The sequence below is a fragment of the Galleria mellonella genome, unplaced genomic scaffold (genome assembly GCF_026898425.1).
Source record: "Galleria mellonella isolate WM207_F2 unplaced genomic scaffold, CSIRO_AGI_GalMel_v1 utg78, whole genome shotgun sequence".
Lineage (NCBI taxonomy): Eukaryota > Metazoa > Arthropoda > Insecta > Lepidoptera > Pyralidae > Galleria > Galleria mellonella.
The window spans coordinates 7,120,418-7,143,267 of record NW_026442151.1 but is presented as its reverse complement, the minus strand read 5'-3'; the positions used below and the strand labels follow the sequence as shown (position 1 = coordinate 7,143,267).

At 38.5% G+C, this 22,850-nt stretch overlaps 1 protein-coding gene across 4 annotated transcripts in view; it reads right to left on the bottom strand.

Moving 5' to 3' along the window:
* LOC113517313 (protein outspread) overlaps window positions 1–22,850 on the bottom strand; it is a 383,813-nt gene that overhangs the window by 86,647 nt on the left and 274,316 nt on the right. For all 4 annotated transcript variants that reach the window (XM_052901499.1, XM_052901501.1, XM_052901500.1 and 1 more), the window contains exon 3: window positions 9,410–9,475. In XM_052901499.1, coding sequence (XP_052757459.1) covers window positions 9,410–9,475 — 66 coding nt within the window. The remainder of the gene's footprint in view (window positions 1–9,409; window positions 9,476–22,850) is intronic.

Below are 22,850 nucleotides of genomic sequence, written 5' to 3'. Positions count from 1 at the left end.
TATCATGTGTATCTATCTATCCTATTTAAGAGCTGCGCTCTTGTCGGTGGAGCTCATGCCACTCACTACGATTTTCAGCGAGTCTCTTCACCTCTTGATACGACACGACACCAACTCCTTCCTTGATCTGCCTGATGTAACTATGTCTCGGTCTCCCTCTCCCCCTTCTTCCTTCTATCTTACCTTCTATTATAATGTTCATAAGTTCGTCGTGTCGTATCAAGTGTCCTAACATTTTTCCCCTTCTGTCCTCATGTATCATATAGGTATAATTATTTCAGTATGTTACTATAATTATGTCACATTTTTCACCACATCTGCCCTTTATACATTTTCTGTTTTCACCTAATAATTAGCTGGTAGAGAATGTCATATGGCATTAAGCTCGCCACTTGTACAACGTTCTATTGTGCAATAAATTAATAAAAAAAAAATTAAAACTTTGAGGGAAATCTATAAAATGGATATAACGAAAATATAAAAGTACTTAATTCTTATGTTCACACCTATAGGGAATTTAATTATTAATTATTTCTCTTCTTAATTATTATTCTAACGACCTCTAAAGAGGGGCCTATGCATACACTATAGTAAGATTCCATTGACGCGCACATCGTAACCGTGGGCGATTGTATGCCAATCTCATAATAAAACAATACCGACATTAATTACACTACAATTACGATGGTGATTTGTTAGATAGCAGATACCTATCACAATAAACAGCTACCCACATAGAGGCGGGCCTTATAAATTTAAAACTACTCCAGAAACATTTTGCTAAAACATTCCCCTTAGGGTAAAACGACCAGTAATTGGCACACGCTAGTTCGAACTCGGAATGGTGCTCTGTTTCAATTAGACACCGCAATCGCACGCGATTAATTTTCAAAATTAAGCCATCAGAAAAATTAATAGCATGGAAATAATCTTTATAAGGCAATAATACATTACAATTATATGTTTAAGTATGTGTCCCATTAATAACTAGTGTTCTTTCAACTTAAGTTTGACGCTGGAAGCGATTTGTGAGAAAACAAATTATAGCTGTGCACTCGAGTAGATACTTGGCATTTATAAATATTGCAAAAACTAAGGCCAGGCCAGGCTATGGCACTCGCCATTTGTTTTAGACGTGTTTCTTAATTGACGGTAATACATTTTGAGAGCTGTTCTCATGTTACATCAAAAAGTACGTATCATATTTTGTAACATTGTGATTATCAATTTGAAATAAATGACTGCAATTGTTACGTTAACGTTTAAGTTAAAAGAGGAAGCCATATATTAGGTTATTTTGAATATCCAACGATTATAAGTTATGTAAATTTGTTTTAAAATTCTTACCACATTATAATAAATACTTAGCACTAAAAACACTTAAAATTCACTTTAGACTACCACGCATTGCTTTGACGAGTCAAAGCAATGCGTGGTAGTCTAAAGTGATTTTTTAACAGATGGCGTTACTTACTCTTAATACTGCCAAATACTGTCACTTGCTCTATAAAATTACTGGGACAAAGTGAGTCCTATCATAAAATACCATAATGAGACTGTTGGAGTGATGGGATTACTTGCACTTGTGATAGTTAAAGAGAGAAAATTATATAAGCTGACGCTTTATTCTTTAAATATTGTTCATTACACTATATACCTTGAATAAAACAATATCACCCGTCCATGTCGTGAAATGGACTTGTAAGGCGTCCTGTTCTTAATCCAATTTACAGCAGGGGCTTCAAGCGACGCAAATACCGATTTATGTCTCAACAAATACTGCAAACATAAACAGAACGCTAAATCCTTTGAGGACGTATCTTTAAACTTGCAAGTGTCTTGTCTTTATTTCTTTATTAATGAACCGACGATTTTCGTCTGCATATTTAAAGGAGTTTAAGCAAATAAATTCAGATTTGAATAAACCACGGCTTCCGTTCGCGGTTGTTTACGGCTCCAGCAGGCGAAGCATAAATTTTGCTGGCAAAGGATCTGGCCACTGCAACTTTGTTAGCCGTTTAAATCATAATGCGAAATGGGACGGTGTACGAACATGTTCGGTCGACGATCGTACGTTTAGTGTATGTATTATTTGATTTTTAAGTTCGTTCTGTAATGATGGTGATAGGTATCTCATCAAATCAGCCTTTAACCGTCCATTGCTGAACATAAATCTTCTCCATGGGGGTTTTGCCAGTAGTTGCCACGCTTGACAGATGGATTGGCAACCACAATTAGCTTTAGAGCTATTCTAAGAGGGACGCTGTTGCTCATCCTTCGCCCTCCCTTAGTCGCCTCCTATGACATACATGGAAAAGGAAGGGGCGGCCTATTCTATGGCGGGATCACAGGGCAATTTTTTTACACAAATTATTAAATGGTAAGTTAATAGAGCATGTACCTTACTCGATATTACTCGTCTATAACACAGGTAAATAAAACAGGTCAGGTGCGAGTTGAATACATTCGCCAGAGGTTCTGTACATAAATATATAATATATAAACAAAATTAGAGATACCTATGAAAATTACAATCAGGTTGCCCAAGATATCAAAAATTTGCCCATTAAAGTTAATATAAAATACTAATTTATCTATATACCTGTGTAAAGTCGGGCCGAATTACTAGTATATAATATACCTTTGTAAAGGTCCTACTATCCCTTTTTTTAGTATATTTTCCTGTGTTCTTTCTTCATCCTCCTCTGTCATTCTTTCTTGTTGTGTGTGTGCTATTATGTACGTGTGTGTTTATATATATAATAGTGCGCCACCTTGGGGGGCAAGGGATTGTTAGTAATGGAGATTGAGAATCCCATTGCTAGCAATATACCCAACCAAATCGACCTCTTCGCGGTTCCCCCTGGAAATTATCATGATTAATTTCTGATGAATTCATCATGATGGGCAAACTGACCTGTTTTCATTCTCATCTATCACCCTTCACTGGTGCTCCGCCAGCGTATCATTATTTATTGGTAGAAAATGGTTACCATACCATTTTCTACCAATAAAAAAAAAATAGTGCGCCACTATCCTACCCTTTATTTTTTTTCTCAATTTTCTCTATCTAAAGGTTTTTTGGAAGAGATTGTTTAGCGGTCAGGCCGTCTTTTGTATCACTTCTAATTACAATTTACTATATTTATTATTTTTGATTGGTGCAAAAAATTATAAATAATTACATATAGACATAAAAAAGGAATTAAAGACAGGAAGTTTTTTAGACGTTGAAAAAGCATGTAAGCAAAATCTGGGGCCATAACGTATTGAGTATAAGTCGATACCCACATCGATAGGTATTCGTATAGTCGTAAATCATAAGTGGATGCATGAAGATTGGTGCTGCACCCACACTGTTCCTGTTTCGTATAGTTCCGCGTTTCTCATTAGCTATCACATTAATTTATGTGAGTCGAGTTTGCATATGCATAAGATTCGACTTCCCGGTGATGTGGTCCGACCACTGCATTATTATGATGGAAACGGAATAATTATAAACAGCGACATATATATTACTGGCTTCTATCCGCGACACCGGAGAGGGAGGAAGGGATTAGGGAAGGGATAAGGGATAACCATCGCCTATAGACATGAGCAGTACCATGGACATAACATAACACTCGGAGTTATTCCTCCGTACCCAATAAATTCACGCCATATATCACGGCATATTCACGCCATAGTCACGTTAGGGCGACCTGATAGGGTATATTGCTAGCAATGGGACTGACAGTCCGCATTACTAACAATCCCTTCCTCCCAAATGTATGTACTTACATACGAACGAACGATCCGTTAGATTTTTTATACGTAATTTATTTACGGAAATAAAAAAAGAAAAAAAATCTCTACACATCACTTTATCTACATTAATAAATTAGGAGTTGGCATCTATAATTAAGTCGTAAATAAAATATAACACATTTAATTGGAGTTTACCGCGTAACTATCACATAACATGTTCAAAATTAACTTGGCATAATAATGTAGAAAAAAAAAAAAACTAGTTTTAAGCCATACATATGTCGCAGTCAATACTCTTAACCTGTCAAAAGTATTATTGACTAGCAAAATAAGTCAAAAGTACTTCTGACCTTAAGGTTTTATTCAATAATACTTTTAAACAACAGTTAAAAGTACCTAACATATTTTACCAGAGGCAGACTTTGTACAAAAGTCGTTTGCTTGGGTACCTCTGTCCCATTCGTGTTTCAACCGTAAACCAGTTGTGTTTGCATGGCTGTGTTTCGGTTTGAAGGGTGGGATATGGCAGTGAATTTACAGGGTACAGAGGAATAACATCCGAGTCCTCAGGAATGGCAACGCATGGGAAGTATCATGGGCGAAACAGTATACTCTGTTACGTCCATGGTACTGCTCATGTCTATAGGCGACGGTTACCACTTTCCATCAGGTGGGCCGTCAGCTTGTTTGCCATTCTAAGTATTATAAAAAAAACCTAACCTAACCGCAAATTTGCAGTCAAAAGTACTAATAACCAATAATTTTCCGTTGAAACCACTTTTGACCAACCTGTTCAGACAATAGTACTTTTGACTAGGGGGAAAGGGATTGTTAGCAATGGAGTTTAACAGCCCCATTGCTAGCATTTTTTTTTACAACGCAGGGGGCTAACGAGCATGCGGCTCACCTGATGGTAAGTGACTACCGCCGCCCATGATCACCCACAACACCAGCGGCATTGCAGGTGTGCTGCCGGCCTTTTAAAAAGGAATGTACTCTTTTCTTGAAGGATGTTGTCGTATCGGTTCGGAAATACTGCTGCTGGAAGTTGATTCCAAAAATATGCCCTATTAGGTCGACCTCCACGTGGTTCCCCCTGGAAACCATCGTGAACGATTCTTTTTGAATTCGTCACGATGGGCTAACTAACCTGTTTCATCCTCACCTATCATCCTTCACTGGTGCCCCGCCGGTGTATACCGATAGCGCGGGTGGGGTTACCATTCCATTATCACCTATTAAAATAAAAAGTACTTTTGACTGGTTAAGAGTTTTGACTGCAACATATACACTATCACAGAAAGGTTAATGTTGCATAATACGAAAGCATGTCGACAGGAAATAGTTACGAGGTTTGTCCGGAAAGTACGTATAAAAGTTTTTTAAAAATTTTATTTTACAATTATTCAGGTAAATCAATTTTATCCCCTTCAAAGTACTCCCCCTGTGACATAATGCACTTGTGCCAACGCCGTTTCCACTGTGAGAAGGCTCCTTGAAAGTCCTCTGGTTGTAGGTTTCTCAGCTGCCCCGTCGTAGCTTTTTTTATCTCATTTATGTCCCCCAAATGCCGCCCCCGAAGTACCAATTTGGTTTTTGGGAACAAGAAGAAGTCACACGGGGCCAAATCCGGCGAATAGGGGGGGTGTTCGGTCACCGTAATGGAATTTTTACTCAAAAACTCACGGACAACAAGAGAGGTGTGGGCAGGGGCATTGTCGTGGTGAAGAATCCAACGCCCCTCTCGCGCCAATTCTGGACGAACTCGTGCCACACGAGCTTTGAGGCGTCTGAGCACATCGACGTAGAATTTTCCATCAACTGTCTGGCCTGGAGGGACGAATTCTTGATGGCCAATCCCCCGAACATCGAAAAAAACAATCAACATTGTCTCGGCCCTCTCTGAATCTTTTTAGCCACTTGTGGACGGTTGGTTCCTTCACAGCATCATCCCCATAAACTGTTCTGAGATCGGCAAAAATTTCACGGCCATTCTTGCCGAGTTTCGAGAGAAACTTGATTACGACGCGCTGCTCTTCAACGGAAGCGGGCTCCATGCCGACGGGGTTTCGTTAAGAGGTAACTTCACAGATGGCGTGACAAGCCAGTTCGCACCGCACGGCGGTCAGACCAGAACTGAAGCATTGTTAGGGACATAAGGAAGGGGTCCTGCGCTTACCTGGCCTCCCCACTCCTCTTTCTCGCATTCCAGAACACTTTTATACGAACTTTCCGGACAGACCTCGTACATGTTCGTGTGAAACGAACATGTGTCAGTGTAGGGTTCCGTATATAAATAGTACTCAAAATCTAATATATAAATTTCTCGTGTCGCGGTGTTTGTTACCAAACTCCTCCGAAACGGCTTTACCGATTTTAATGAAATTTTGTGTGCATATTGAGTAGGTCTGAGAATCGGCCAACATCTATTTTTTATACCCCTCAATGATAGGGGTGACCCACTTCTAAATAATTTTTTTGTCAATTTTTTTTATTTTTACTTTATTATGATTTAGCATTGAAAAATACATACAAATTCAAATTTTCACGCTTTTACGATCAACCCTTGTTGTTTAATCGCAATTTTTATATGCCACAATATGGTTGCAAGATGACAATCGAATATAATAATTGTAGTACGATATATTTTCATGTATACTTCTAGAAATAATGTATATGGTAAAACAACGTTTGCCGAGTCAACTAGTAATATAATAACAATTAAAGTTCCAAAAACAAATCGACTTTAATTTTTTTTTATACCACTGATATGGCAAACAAGCAGCCCATCTAATGGCAAGCGGTAACCGTAGCCTATGAACGCCTGCAATACCAGAGGCATTACGCGCGCGTTGCCCACCCTGAAGAAACCTCTTTGTACCCCCCTTTTGAAGAACCCCATGCTGTCTCATAAATAAATAAATAAATCATCATCATCTTCCTACCCTTATCCCAATTATTACTTGGGCTCGGCGAAATATGGTTTTATCCATATTACAAAAAGATTTTGCTTTTAGTTTTACGACCGGCCTGCCTGACTTCAATCCGCTTTGGGAGCTACACATTTAGCTTTATTTTTTTTATTTATTTATTAAAAGGTATACTCAACAGGTTACAATCAATAACATTATAAACATTTAAATAAAGATAATAGTTTGAACTGGGGGGAAAAGAGATTGTTAGTAATGGAGACTAAGAATCCCATTGCTAGCAATATATCCAACCAGGTAGACCTCCTCGCGGTTCCCCCTGGAAACTATCATGATTAATTCCTGATGAATTCATCATGATGGGCTAACTGGCCTGTTTTCATCCTCATTGATCACCCTTCACTGGGGCCCCGCCAGCGTATCCCGTTAGCGCAGGCGGGGTTACCACTGCATTTTCATCCAATAAAAAAAAATAGTTTGAACTAGATTGAGACCCAGACAGGTGTACACACAGCAAGGTTAATGCAGTTGGCGAACAATGTTAAATTATAAATTATATAAAGAAAGCATATGCATGTGTGTAAATAACAATGAAGTACATGCAAATAATAAAAATACATAAAAATAAATATAAATTATTTATATTCTTATTAAAAGGCATGCAAATTTTGTCTCAGCACATGTTAGTACTTTTTAGTGGCTTACATTTTTAAAGTAAAAATTCATCAATTAAATAAGTCCAAATAGTTATTCTAAATACATATTAATTGTTACATTTAATTACTTAATTAACATTTAAATTGGAATCTTGGAAAAACCTCGACAGTGAGCTCATCAAAATATATTGATATGGTCCTTTAAAATGTAACGAAGCACGGAACCCTAAAAGCTGATATTTATATGTCCTTTCTCATCAATACATATAATACGATGCATAGATTAATTGGCAAGCAATTATTTATTTATTGTGGTGTTACGTCAGCGTACCATAGACAACTAGTTTCTAGCTATTAATCAAAATTCGATGTGCCAACCTGACAAGTTTTAAATCCTCCATTTATAAACTAGGCTACATGTAAAAGTATCATCAAAATCATCATACCAGCCTTTAACTGTCCACTGCTGAATATAAGACTCCCCTTGGGGGGTTTTGCCAGTAGTTGCCACGCTTGGCAGGCGGATTAGCAATCGCAGTTAGCCGTTGGAGATGTTTTAAAAAGGACGCTGCTGCCCATCCGTCGCCCTCCATTAGTCGCCTCTTACGACATCCATGGGATAGGAAGAGGTGGCCTATTCTATGCTGGGACCAATTTTCAGATAGGACCACGCGGAGGTCGACCTAACAAGGCATATTACTAACAATCCCTTCCTCCCCTATTTTGTCAGTTATAAATCAATTTGGATTTTCTTTTATCTTTCAGATTCAGATTTCACTTGTAATATAGGTTCTTCAAAACCTACTGCAGGCAACCAGTCTCTCACAAAATTGGTCTTACATATCAAATTGTACCTCAAGTTGTCACTTTATACTAGCTTTTGTGAAGAGAAAGTAAACCACTCATTCATTCATTCATTTGACCCATAGAAGTTTTATCAAATCAATTCAGTAGTTAGATAGATAGATAAATAACCTTTATTACCAGTATTAAGAAAATAAAAAAATACAATAAAAAGAAAAAAAAAACAATGTTGCTGGTAATAGAAGCCGCCTCAGCTGTTGCTATATATGTACAGCTTTAGCGAGAAGTATCTATATAGCGCTGATTTTCAGGCGGCCCCTTAACTCCTTTACCTTTAGCATGCGTGCGGGTCGCCAATACCTATTTCCCGGATGGAAGACTCAACACACTTAACAACAAATACATAAAACATTACAACCAAAACTGAAAAGAACAAACTCTGAATAAATTATCGCACTTTACAATAACAGTATCATAAACAAATTAATAAAAAAAAAAAAAGAGAACGTGAAGTGTAGTTCAGTTTAACTCTTAAATCAACATTTTACTTGAATTGAAGTTAGTTTTTTGTGGAACTCGAACTCAAATTATATTTAATATCAAAGCCGCTTCGTTGGTTACACCATGGTTGTAAGGTTTTTATACCCTACGTCCGACGCGTGAGCCTTATAGAGGCAGTATCGTTCATCAGCCAACTAGATATAGAACTTCCAATAATTATGAATATTTATGAATGCCCGGGAAAAATGTAAGAGATTTAATACCGTAGATGTAAATATATATAGAACGGACACGAAAATCTTTTAATTTCAAATACATGTGATTATATTTGTTGAAATCGTTTGAGTAGAATTTATGGTGATCTAAATGCGACAACCAATTTTTGTACATGAGTCCTCTGCATATGGATACTTCTGACCCACTCTTAACGTCCAAATGAAACTAATATTGGGGGGAAAGGGATTGTTAGTAATGGAGACTAAAAATCTCATTGCTAGCAATATACCTAACCAGGTCGACCTCCACGCGGTTCCTCCTGGAAACTATCATGATTGATTCTTCATGTTGAATTCGTCAAGATAGGCTAACTGGCCTGTTTTCATTCTCATCAATCACCCTTCACTGGTGCTCCGCCAACGTATCCCGTTTGCGTGGGCTGGGTTACCAATCCATTTTCATCCAACAAAAAAAAAAATAGATATCGTAGTGATACCGATATTAGCCATTTTTATTGAGTATTATTTACTGCCAAATATTATGGAATAGACTTACATGTTCGTCCAACGAGTATGTGAGCTCCCCATCGTCGTACAAGACGAACCACCTCCGCTGCCATCTCTGTAACAAATTAAATATTATAAATGTTAATTATTAATAAATACATATAAAGTTGGACGAATGGCGTTTTTACTGTATATAAAAAAATAGCCATTTCGTTATTAAACTCATTTAAAAAGAACCTCCTTCTTTTAACACTCTTTTAAAAGAACATCCTTCTTTTAACATTCGTTTAAAAAAACCTTCTTCTTTTTACACTCTTTTAAAAGAATCACTTTTCTTTTACACTCGTTTAAAGCAACTTCCTTCTTTTTATACTCGTTTAAAAGTGGCTCCTTCCTTTTACACTCGTTTACAGCAACTTCCTACTTTTTATACTCGTTTAATAGAATCACCTTCCTTTTACACTCGTTTAAAGCAACTTCCTTCTTTTAAGACTCGTTTAAAAGAACCTCCTTCTTTTTATACTTGTTTAAAAGAACCTCTTTCATTTTACATTCGTTTAAAAGAACTACCTTCTTTTTACACTCATTTAAAAAGACCCTTTTTTTTAAATAGTTACTCATAATTTAAAATAAACAAACTTCTTTTTGTAATCGATCAAAATGAACCATCTCTTTCTGTAGGCATTTAAAAAGAACCGCCTCGTTTTTTACAGTTACTTAAAAATAATAGTTCCTACACGAGCTAATAAATGTTAGATACGAGAACAGATACAGCCTGTTAAACACAACTACCCTTTAGCATTACCGTAATCGCGTAGACCGGTCGCGTGAGCCGGTAACCAGATTATTAACGAGTAAATGTCATTAGAATTATTGTATTGAATTGAAAAGTAAAGTCACTGAACAATACATAGTACGCAGTTCATTGGTACAAGGTGAACGTGTGGATAGGGGGTAAGTGGGTACATTAGGTACATCTGTACTTTTAAATATTTTAATAGACTTCAAATAGGAGGTACTATTTTAATGGATGCTAATGGAATGGCAACCCCGCCTGCGCTATCAGTATACGCTGGCAGAGCACAAGTGAGGAATGATAGGTGAGGATGAAGCAGGTCACTTAGCCCATGGTGACGAATCTAACAATAATTCAATCACAATGGTTCACAGAGGAAACCACTAGGAGGTCGACCTGATACTAATTACTAGCAGTTTCGTCTCCCCCCAAAAGGTACGTGCGTACGGTACGTACAACGAATCGCAGTTGCACACCAAGTATTCCATGGATTCCGATTTCTTACCGTACAGTCTGCACAGCGTGTCCGAAAATAAACCCATCTTGTATAGTCTATGCCTTACCGGCATATGCCCAGTTAGGGCACCCATAATGAGTCTATAATTATATGCATAGCATTAGTACTATAATATTCTATGGTGGGTAAGGGATCTTCAGAAATAGGGGGGCTAGTCTCAATTGCTAGCAATATACCGTATTAGGTTGACTTCTATATAGTCCCTTCTGGAAACCATCGCGGTTAATTCACAGTGAATTCGCAACGTAGGGCCAATTGACCTGACTCCAACTTCAGCAATCGCCACTTACTGACACCCTACCAGCATATGCCGAAAGGGCAGGTGAGGTTATCATTCTATTTTTACCCCATCAAAAATACATACTATATGAATTATTAAGGTAAATGCACCATTCAAATGCTACGGAGATAATTTAAATTAAAAAAAATCAAAAATTATGAAACAACCGTTGAGAACATGTCCACAAATGATAGTTATTACTTTTCTTGTGGTTTCGATTTTCTTTAGCTTCTTTTGCGTTACAAAGTGTATAAAAAAATTGCCCAATAATATATTTTACCTTTAATTACGTTACGAAATAAACCCCAAGCATACATACACTCTTTATTGTATGTAATTATAAGATACTAAATCATACATATAGTTGCGTATGATTTAGCACAAAATAAACGTGTTTGATGTTACAATAGACTTGCAGACGAGGTGTCAAGGATGGCCAATTGAATTAAGTTATCAATCATGGCGAGAATACGAATCTATCTATGAGAAGTTTGCGAGTGAGCGAGACAGATGGCAGCAGGTAGAGTTGAACTTGTAGGCCTCTTGTTGCAATTTGGGCTTGTAACATATTACAAAATATATAAAATAACATATAATGTTATTTTATATATGTTGTAATATTTTATTTATTAATAATATAATAAAATTGCAATTAAATTATGTCTGTACATCTATACTAATATTATTATAAAGTGGAAAGATTTTATTATTTGTTTACAATGGATAAACTCAAAATTTTAATATTTTTTTTCACATATAGAAAACTACATTATAAGCGAGTAATGTAGGCTATATATTATTTTTAAAAACACAGAGAGCAAACAAGCATGCGGCTAACCTGATGGTAAGTGACTACCGCCGCCCATAATCACCCACAACACCAACGGCATTGCAGATGTGCTGCCGGCTTATTAAAAAGGAATATGCTCTTTTCTTGAAGGTTACGACGTCATATCGGTTCGGAAATACTGCTGCTGGAAGTTGATTCCAGAGTGGTTGTGCGTGGAAGAAAGGATATATTAGTTTCGAAAATTCTATTTACCCGTACGAAGCCGTGCCGGATCGCCAGTTAGAGATACTCGTATTTAAAAAATATTGATAAGAGGGGTCTTAAAAACAGTAACAGAAACTAAAACAATTCTTTTTTTTTTTTATTATTATACCTGTTTGTTCTCTATGTTCGTTTCGGCATCACACAAAAACTACTGCACCAAATTGAATGCAGTTTCACAGCTGCGTTTCTGAAGATCTAACTTAAAATCTGACCATATTTTATCTTGATAAATAATTATTTATTTAAAAAAATCAACACAGGAAAACTGTACTTACAATATCAGCTACCTGTCACATATCTCTGCTGTCAAGCAAAAGTTACGAGTGTTCATGCCGGATATGGTTCGCATTTAGAGGAATTTGGAATCCTTCTTTATAAAGCTAAAACCTTGTACCATAGTGGTTACCTACTTTTCATTCCAGTCACGCAAATGAATCACTTATATAGGTTAATCTAGTGTTAGGCTAACGAACAATTACATATTCTTAGAAGTGATTGCTCTATTATATTACATTGTATCGTTGCATGGAAATACGAGTATTTATAGCAACAATAGCAAGATACTGTTAAAGGTTAGGTTGTATTAAACATAATTAGTGCTTCAGTCGTTACAACCACTCCTACGGCGCGGTCAGGAGATGGCAGATATGACACAAAACGTGCCAACGATACGATACGTGACAGTTGCACTTAGCACGTTCCGATGGCCCGATAATGGTACATTTACCCTACATTATGGGGAAAAATTGTGGCGCATGTTTTGATAAAAAAAAAAGTATATTGTCTTTAACTAACGCCGTGTGGTTCCAGCATAGAATGGGTCACCCCTTCCTTTTGCCATGAGTGTTGTAAGAGGCGACTAAGGGAACTTAACAGTCGAGAGATGGGCAGCAGCGTCCTTCATTCATCAGGTGGACCGTCAGCTTGTTTGCCATTCTAAGTTGTATAAAATAAAATACCTTACAAGTTTGAATACATTAGTGGAATTGTATGTAAATTGTGTTAAACTTTACACTCCGCTCCAGGCGCCCGAAACAGTTGCATAGGGGGTAAAAGGATTGTTAGTAATGGGGTCTAACAGCCATATTGCTATTAATATACCCTATCAGGTCGACCTCCACGCGGTTCCCACTGGCAACCATCGTGATTAACCATTCCATTATCATCCATACAATCCAACATAGGCCTTTTAGGAGGGTTTTGTCCGTAGTTGCCACGCTTGACAGATGGATTGGCTACTACAGAGAGACTTTGGTAGTGTTTTAAGTGTGACGCTGTTGCCAATCCTTTGACCAATAACTTCTTTTAACCGCCTCTTCCGACACAATTGGAAAAAGAACGAATGTATGTATACAATATAATCTATACTTATAATAAATATGTAGAGAGGTCAATTCTGTACATGAAATATATTTCCATAATAACTATCAGGGGGTAATTAGTGATCGATACTGATGTCAAAAATGCAATCAGTAAATTTATCTGCCTGTCTGTATGTTCGTTATAGAAACAAAACTACTCGACGGATTTTAACGAAACTTGGTACAATTATTCTTCATACTCCTGGCCAGGTTATAGTATACTTTTCATCACGCTACGATCAATAGGAGCAGAGCAGTGAAGGGAAATGTTGGGAAAACGGGAGAAGTTACTCCATTTTTATGCTTCCGTCGCGTGTGCAGCCTTAATGGCCACTTTTTAAAATGTAAAAATGTCCACCCGAACCACGCGAAGCCGGTACGGGCCGCTAGTAATAAATATAATAAGTAATACTGTATTTTTTTTTTTTTTTTTTTTTTTTTTTTTTTTTTTTTTTTTTTTTTTTACAACACAGGGGGCAAACGAGCATGCGGCTCACCTGATGGTAAGTGACTACCGCCGCCCATGATCACCCACAACACCAGCGGCATTGCAGGTGTGCTGCCGGCCTTTTAAAAAGGAATATACTCTTTTCTTGAAGGTTATGTTGTCGTATCGGTTCGGAAATACTGCTGCTGGAAGTTGATTCCAAAGAATGGTTGTGCGTGGAAGAAAGTGCCTTGAAAAACGCACGGTGGAAGACCGCCACTCGTCCAGATGATTGGGATGAAACTTTAGTTTGTGGCGGGTTGTACGGTGGTGAAAATCAGCAGCAGGTATCAATCCGAACAATTCCTCAGAACACTCCCCATGATAAATTCGGTAGAAGATGCACAGAGACGCAACATCTCTGCGCAGTTTCAATGGGTCAAGTCGGACAGTAAGGCGTTGACTATCGATAATTCGAGCCGCCCGACTTTGAATGCGGTCTAACGGAAGGAGTTGGTACTGTGGCGCTCCTGCCCACAGGTGAGAACAGTATTCCATATGCGGCCTGACTTGGGCTTTATATAATTTCAGGCGGTGTTCTGGCATGAAATATCGTCTCACCCTATTGAGCACTCCTAACTTTTTGGAAGCTATCTTAGCCTTCTCCTCCAGATGACCGCAAAACTGGACGTCGCAAGATATATCAACGCCCAGAATTCCTAGACTTGACTTTTTATCAAGGGAAGTGCCCTGAAAGTGAGGAGATACGACAAACGGCGTCTTTTTTGCGGTAAACGCGCAGACTTGTGTCTTTTTGGGGTTAAATTGGACAAGATTTTGTTCACCCCAGATCGAAACTTGATGGAGTGAAGTTTCGATTTCAGACACAAGTCTATTCCGGCACTCATCGGTATGTGCCCGCGAGATCTTTGCATGACCGGTATATAATGTATCTCCTGTACTGTCGTCCGCATAGCAATGAATATTACTTATCTGTAACATATCATTGATATGCAGAAGAAACAGAGTCGGAGATAGTACACAGCCTTGCGGGACACCAGCATTCAAAGGTTTTAAATCAGAGCATGCACCGTCGACTACGACCTTAATGCTACGTTCCTTGAGAAAACTGGCGACCCAAATGCACAGTCTCGCAGGCAACCCAAATGAAGGTAGCTTTGAAAGCAGCGCTCTATGCCACACCCGATCAAAGGCCTTCGCAATATCCAGACTAACTGCTAAGGCCTCTCCCTTACTCTCGATTGCCACTGCCCATCGGTGTGTTAAGTAAGCTAAAAGATCACCGGCCGAACGTCCCTGTCGAAAGCCATACTGGCGATCACAGATCAGCCGGTGCTCTTCTAGGTACCGGAGCAGTTGACGGTTAATGATGGATTCCATAACCTTCGAGAATAAGGAAGTGATAGCTATGGGCCTATAGTTAGCTGGATCTGAGCGATCTCCCTTTTTAGGGATCGGATGCACCAGAGCAGTCTTCCAAAACTTTGGGACTATGCCCGATGAGTAGCTAAGCCGAAAAAGACGCGTAAGAACCGGAGCCAACTCTGGTGCGCACGTCCTAAGCACAATTGGAGGAATACCATCAGGCCCACTCGACTTATGGATTTCGAGGGAGAAAAGTGCTCTACGCACTGAGCTATGCGTGAATTTAATGTCAGGCATAGAGCTCCTACAACACGTGATGGTCGGTGGTGGTTTCTCCCCGTCATCCAATGTCGAGTTTGACGCAAAGATGGATCCAAGAAGATCGGCCTTTTCTTTAGCGTTCTGGGCCAACGAGTCATCCTCTCTGCGCAAAGGTGGAAAAGATGACTTACAGAAATTCCCTTGTGCAGCTTTGGCAAGAGACCAGAAAGCTCGAGTCCCAGAGGGCAAACTAGCCAGTCTCTTGCCAATTCTACTAATATGCTCTGACTTCGCTGTGGCTATAACTCTTTTGAAAGACCTAGAGGCAGAGTTATACTTCTTTTTAAGAGCACTGGTGTTAGGATCTCGCGACGCCACACCTTTAGCCCAGGTTAGGAAGCACTCCTGTTTCAGACGAGATGCTGTTCTACAGGAGGCTCCATACCAGGGCTGGGATTTCCCGCCGACGGGCACCACAGAGTTAGGAATAAATAATTCCATTCCCTGAAGCACCACATCAGCAATGGAATCGGCAATGGCGTCGGGATCATCCAGTGTGAAGCAAACCTGCCTCCATGGGTAAGATGCGAAAAAAATCCGCATCTCATCCCAATCTGCCGACCTGTAGTGCCAAATGCGACGTCTACCCGTAGAACGAGGTGGAGTCGGACTCGTAAGAGGCACTTCGCTCCGCACCAAACAGTGATCCGACGATCCAAGCGGGGCTTCGACGGAGATCACATAATTGTCTGGGTGGGTGGTCAGCAGAAGGTCCAGCAGTGAAGGTGAATGGTCCAACACATCAGGGATTCGCGTAGGCGAGGAAACAAGCTGTGTCAGACCATAAGCCAAAGCAAAGTCATGAACAGATCTTCCCGCATAGTCGGTTGTACGCGAACCAAGCCATTCGGCATGGTGGGCATTAAAGTCGCCAACAATCACGACTTCAGCGGAAGGAATCTGCTCAAGCAGGGAATCTGTAGCCATTTGGACGTGCTCAATTAGTTGGTCGGTTTCAGTGTTACCGCTGTGGGACCTGTATAGGCACGCATAGATGCGGGGATGGTCATTGCAATCTACGCGCAGCCATAGAATGGACAGGTCCGTACCTTCAAGAGTCCCAAGGCGTCGATAGCAGATATCCTCTCTGACATACGCACATACACCGGCACGCGAAACAAAACAATGTTCAAGCTTATACCCCGGGTAGGTCAGGTATGATGTTTCGTTAGGAGGGGATATCTGTGTCTCCGTGAGGAAGAGCAATGCCGGCCGCGCCGTTTCTAGGTGGTGGTGGACAGCGTTCAGGTTTGAATGAATTCCCCTAATATTACAGAGGCTCACATTGAGCAAAGGGGATGCCGCAGAAGTCTTGCTCTGTTTGCCCTTGGTCCCATAGAGCGGAATTTTGCCCCCCCCAGAATACGCAGGGCAGCCCGAGCGTGGTTGCTCGAGGGAGGATTCTCCAGCAACATGGCTGCTGGTACCTCCCTGGGGTACGTTATTTTTTTTAAATTCCACTGCCATGGTATTGAAAGATGGGGGGACGGAGTTGGGGGAGGATTTTAGGATAAGGAAGGGGATGGGTATAGGATGGGCCTCCGGACTCCCTCACTCACCATACGGAATGTGGTCGCACTAGAAGTGCAGCCACTTAGCGTCGGTATTCTGTGAGGGTGTGGTACTTCCCCGGTCGAGCCGGCCCATTCATGCTGCAATACCATATGGTATTACAGCGTGGCTCTACCACCTAAAAAATGTGTATAGAAAAATGTATTTAGAAAAATAAAAAATCCCCACTATTTTGTAACTATTGGTTTAATTTAATTCGTGTTTATTGTCCCCCCCCCCCCCCCTTAGGCCAGAATCCGTTTGATACGTAACTTACAGGACACCTGTATATAAACGCATAATCCAAGATACAAACAATCAACGCGCTCAAAGACCTCTGTTGCTAGCCGTCGTCAGTCACGTGGGCGACGGCACACTTATCTCGTTTCGCATACATTAGCATGTGAATATGACAAAACAATGAAATCACTGGCATTCATTATGAGTTGATTATTTTAATCGTTCTCTTGTACCTGTCTGTTCGTATGTGTGACGCTATATATCTACATTGTGATAAATATAACAAGTCGAGATAAGGTGTCTGTTTGTATATATACAATGGATGATTGGGGGGGAAAGGGATTGTTAGTAATGTAAACTGAGAATCCCATTGCTAGCAATATACCTAATCAGGTCGACCTCCTCGCGGTTCTCTCTGGAAACTGTCATGGTTAATTCCTGATGAATTCATCATGATGGGCTAACTGGCCTGTCTTCATTCTCATCTATCACTCTTCACTGGTGCTCCGCCAGCGTAACCCGTTAGCGCAGGCGGAGTTACCATACCATTTTCACCCATCAAAAAAAAAATGGTATGATTAATATCATAATTGACATGATTTTACGAGAATGAAAAAATGGCGGGATTGGTGGACGGTGTACATATTTTTTTATGTAATTTTTTAATACTATCGGTTAACCTTACGTATAATTAGATCGAAAATGCTTGACTACTTTCGCAATCATTTCGTGATCCTTAGTCATGAGCAACAACGAACAAAATATTTTCCTATTATAACTACATGCACTAACACAGATATGACTCCACAGATGCTAAGTCGTTTGTATTTTTTTAATATAACAAATATTAAAAAAATACATACCCCATATCTCCATCAGTTGTAAACCGATCTGGATTTTTTTTTATTTTTATCTGTGGTGATATAAATTTAGTTCAATAGTTTAGTTTTAATCCTTCTTTGCATTTTTTATTGGTGAAATAAATCAAGGTGATATAATTCCTGCTCAAAATTAAAGGAAAAATGGTTAAAAAAATAAATTTGACAGCCATTTTTTTTTTTTGCAATGGACATTATAAAGGTATCCAGACACGATCAACTTAAAGTGAACTTATTCTTTTATATAATTTCTGGGTATTCAATGTTATGACGGAAATTTCCACCATTATGCAAAGAAGGGTTTTTTTTAATGGATGATAATGGAATGGTACACCCACCCGCGCTATCGGTATACACCGGCGGGGCACCAGTAAAGGATGATAGATGAGGATGAAGTAGGTCAGTTAGCCCATCGTGACGAATTCAACAAGAATTGTTCACGATGGTTTCCAGGGGAAACCACGTGAAGGTCGACCTAATAAGGCATATTGCTAGCAATGGGGATGTCAAACTCCATTGCTAACAATTTCTTTCCCGCCTGCAAAGAAGGGTTAAATCAAAATAACTGATGTTGTCTGAAGTTTACCAGAGGGAGACTTTGTATAAAAGTCGTTTGCTTGGCCACCTCTGTCCCATTCGTGTTTCTACCGTGAAGCAGTCGTGTTTGTATGGCTGTGTTTCAGTTTGAAGAGTGGGATATGGCACTGAATTTAAAGGGTACAGAGGAATAACACCTGAGTCCTCAGGAATGGCAACGCACGGAGATACCCTCATGAGTGAAACAGTAGTGTTATGTCCATGGTACTGCTCATGTCTATAGGCGACGGTTACCGCTTTCCATCAGGTGGGCCGTCAGCTTGTTTGCCATTCTAAGTTGCATAAAAAAAACTTTAGTGTTTTAAAGACGTTTTATTCGTTTGTTATTCAATCACGCTTAAACGGCTCAAAGGATTTGTATGAAATTTAGTATCCTGTTTACATTAGATTTTAACTTAACTCATGGGATTATCAACATAATTTCAGCCACTGTCTGCCCACTGCTGATTATAGGCCTCCCCATAGACTGCCATAAGAAACAAGACTGCTCCTTATGGCAGTTTACTAGTATCATTGGTAGGATTTTGCCAGTTATTGCCACGCCCGGTAGGCGAATTGACAACCGCAGTTTGGTTTTCACTGATGTTTTAAAAACGCTGCGGCCCATCCCTCGGCCATTAACCGATAGGCTACTTTAAATATGCTTTATATTAATGCTGATCGACGCGAGTACAACCGCGGGAAGAGAATAGTTTATAATATAAACAACACGTTATCTGTATGTACTCGTAAGTGAAATTTATTTAAAGCAATTCATAGTACGACGAGGCAGCGCAAGTGTCATTCGAAAGCGGCAAACGGTAGGACCCTGAACAGGCCAGATGTAGGCGATACGGCATTGAGCATTAATAAATATAAATATTAATGTTTAAACAATACACTACTCAAGATTAGCGGTGAGATAATTGAATTTTCTAGTAAGTAAGCAGGAGAAATTGAGGCTGACTAAGGTTATCATGTGAGAATTAATTTCATCTTTTGTATTGGACGGTTAATACTATTTTGTCTATGGTCGGAACTGGACAAATGTAATTCTAAACTTACAATATCTAGATGGAGTAAATATCGCCACAGAGCAGGTAATCACTAGGTTATTTAAGAGTGAGCACTGTCGGTATATCGATGAAATTAGAAATAGAATCTATGCAACCATCCAGAAACATCAACATAATAAAAAAAAATTATACGTATATAAAATACAACAATTTGGTTGCATACATTGTAACATACTATATGCAACAAAATAACCCATTTTCTTTCTTGGTCGCATTGTACATATAATAGACTAGGCATAAGCGATTTATTTGTGTTCATGAGTAGGGCCACCAAAATTTTTATTTCTAATTTTTTTTACGCACTTTGAATAGTAAACTCGTTGAAATATCATAGTTACAACACAGAAAAAAAGGTGAAATTTGTTTTGTGTTAAAAAAAAAATAGGAGTCAGTAAGGCCCTCGGCCAGGGCAGATTTTTGAAACTCATTTCATCTGACGTTAAAACATGGTGAATGTATCTTTTGTGATTTAATACCAACAACATCGCAATTATTACATATTCCTAGCTCGATACATCTCTAGGACAATCGTCGACAATCGTTTCGCTTGCAGGGAAAGTCGGTCGGCGAACTAATGGGACGCCAGTTGGGTTGGGTGATACTACCGCTAGATAAGCTTGTCACTATCTGCGGATTGTACTAACTGGATAGATTGTGTGCGGACGGAGTTGCACACTGCAGACACGTTGGCGCGAAACGTGCAAACACAATTTGTTATCTGTGCAATTGTGTTCTTTAGAGTTGAGCAAAGGAACTCGGGTTGTGGGGTCATGGAATTTTTATGATCGTAATCTATATTATACGAGTATTTGGTTTCTTCATTATTGTAAGGAACATTATAAGGGCAAATAATCGTGTCAAATAACATTAGAAAGAGATTTTGCTTAGCAAAATAAAAAATGCGCTTTCAATTGTGACAAAATTAACAATGACTACAAATGTCACTAATATTTTTGTTAGTCTAAAAGAAATAAAATGCAATGACAAAGCTCAAATTTTTCACATTAATAAAATTATTTAAATTTCGAATGCAAACATATATTTGAATTTTGAATTGTGCATCAACAAAAATATCTGCAAAAAAAAAAACAGGCAATAAAAGTAACGAGGATCAAACGTTCATTCAACAATCTATCGAGTGTAAAAGTATTATTAAAAATAGTTGAGAATTGATGTAAATATCGCGTAACGTAGATAATGAAATATATACGACTTGAGAGAGAACTTCAAACAAGTAGGTACGTTTAATAATCAAGCGCAGCTCACGATTTCTTCACCAATGTTAGCTTAGCAACAATGTCATGCGCATTATCTTAATCGTGATCATATGGTTGCATAGAAATAGGTATAAAAAACTAATAATGGTTACTTTCACTAAACATTTCCAAATTCCGAGACGCTATTTACTTAGATTAAGCAAAGATAAATAAACTATAGCAGTCATTAGAAATCCAACAGAAAGCAGCATTAAATTTATCTGTCACCATTAATTATGTGTAATGGCATTATACAAATTCTACACGATAAAATTCTGCAAGACGGATGAACGCAGTTCGGACATCGGAACGCACATGGCCAGTAGTGCAGCTTAATAATAATCGAGTATCGATTTATTAATCGATAATTCGATTGGTACTGCAGAAAAATTAAATAAATAATTATGTATTTTAGTACTAAACATTTTTGTATGTTCACATTATACTTTAACTGTAAGACTAATCAGATCGGATAAACTTACTTTAATTTTAGTCGAGAATGCTTTAAAAATCCCCCATATATTGATAAATGTACGATATAATCGTTTAGTAGCAGTTATTCGTTTTTTTTTTTAATTAATTGAATATCTTGATTAGTACTATCGATTAGACAAAATCCTCGATTTGTTAGCATATAATCGATAGATTTGAGTCATTAATTAATATTACTCATAAATATTACTAAATTATGAGATTATAATCACTTAAATTGATTAGAAAACAATATCAATACGATTGTTAGGCCAATCAATAATTAGATTATTCTACATGAACATTAACGATTTATTTGACAATCGATTATTTATTACGCAACACTAGTGCCATAGTATCGACCAATCGAATCGAGCGAGACTTTCGCGCCAATACAAAACGCGATCCGAACATGAGATTATGAGATCAAATTCCTCTAATAGCTTCATTACATATTCAGACGGCAGGCATTTCACCGTTTCCGCTGAAGCCTTGTTAGTTCTTTTGTAACTAATTAATTAGAATGATATTAAAGATTTTTATTAATCTAAACGGGGCATCTTGAAAAGTTAAGTATTATAAATCAGCAATAATGACTGTTTGTGTTAGTATAACTATAGATAGAAAATACGCCAGTTGCACATTGAGCTATAATGTATTAACGTTTGCGTAGAAGGGATTTTTTTTCTAAATTTGGACAAAGGAAATTTTGTGCGTAGACAAAATGGCAATCGATTGCGTAGGCTATCAAAACGTAGTTTTATAGTCAAGAACAGTACCTTAAATTTAAATTTCTTTAAAGCTCGGTGTCAGATCTATTTTTTATACATATAATTAATATCATAATTTCATTTATTGTCCATTGCCACTACTTTGCTCGGTTATAGAATACTAGATAATATGTCCTCGATTCCATTCCTGGGACTTGATATTAAATTTTTTATATTATTATATCAGTCGTTAACTGTCCACTGCTGAACATAGGCCACTCCCATAAAAAGGGTTTTGTTAGTTGTTGCCATACAACAAAAAATGGCGGGCAGGTTGGCAACCGAAATTATGCTTTGGTGATATTTTACAAGGAACGTTGCTGCTCATTCCTCGACCTGCTGTTTATTTCTCTAATCGCCTCTTACGAATCCCGCAGGAAAGGCACGGGTGGTTCAAGTTATGCCAGGACCACACGGGATATTTAGTAAGAAAAATAAATTATCAATAATCGTACGTATTACGTACCCGCGTAACTTCTTAAAAGGTAACCTATTTTCTCCATCCCTCAATAAAATCCGCATGACAAATA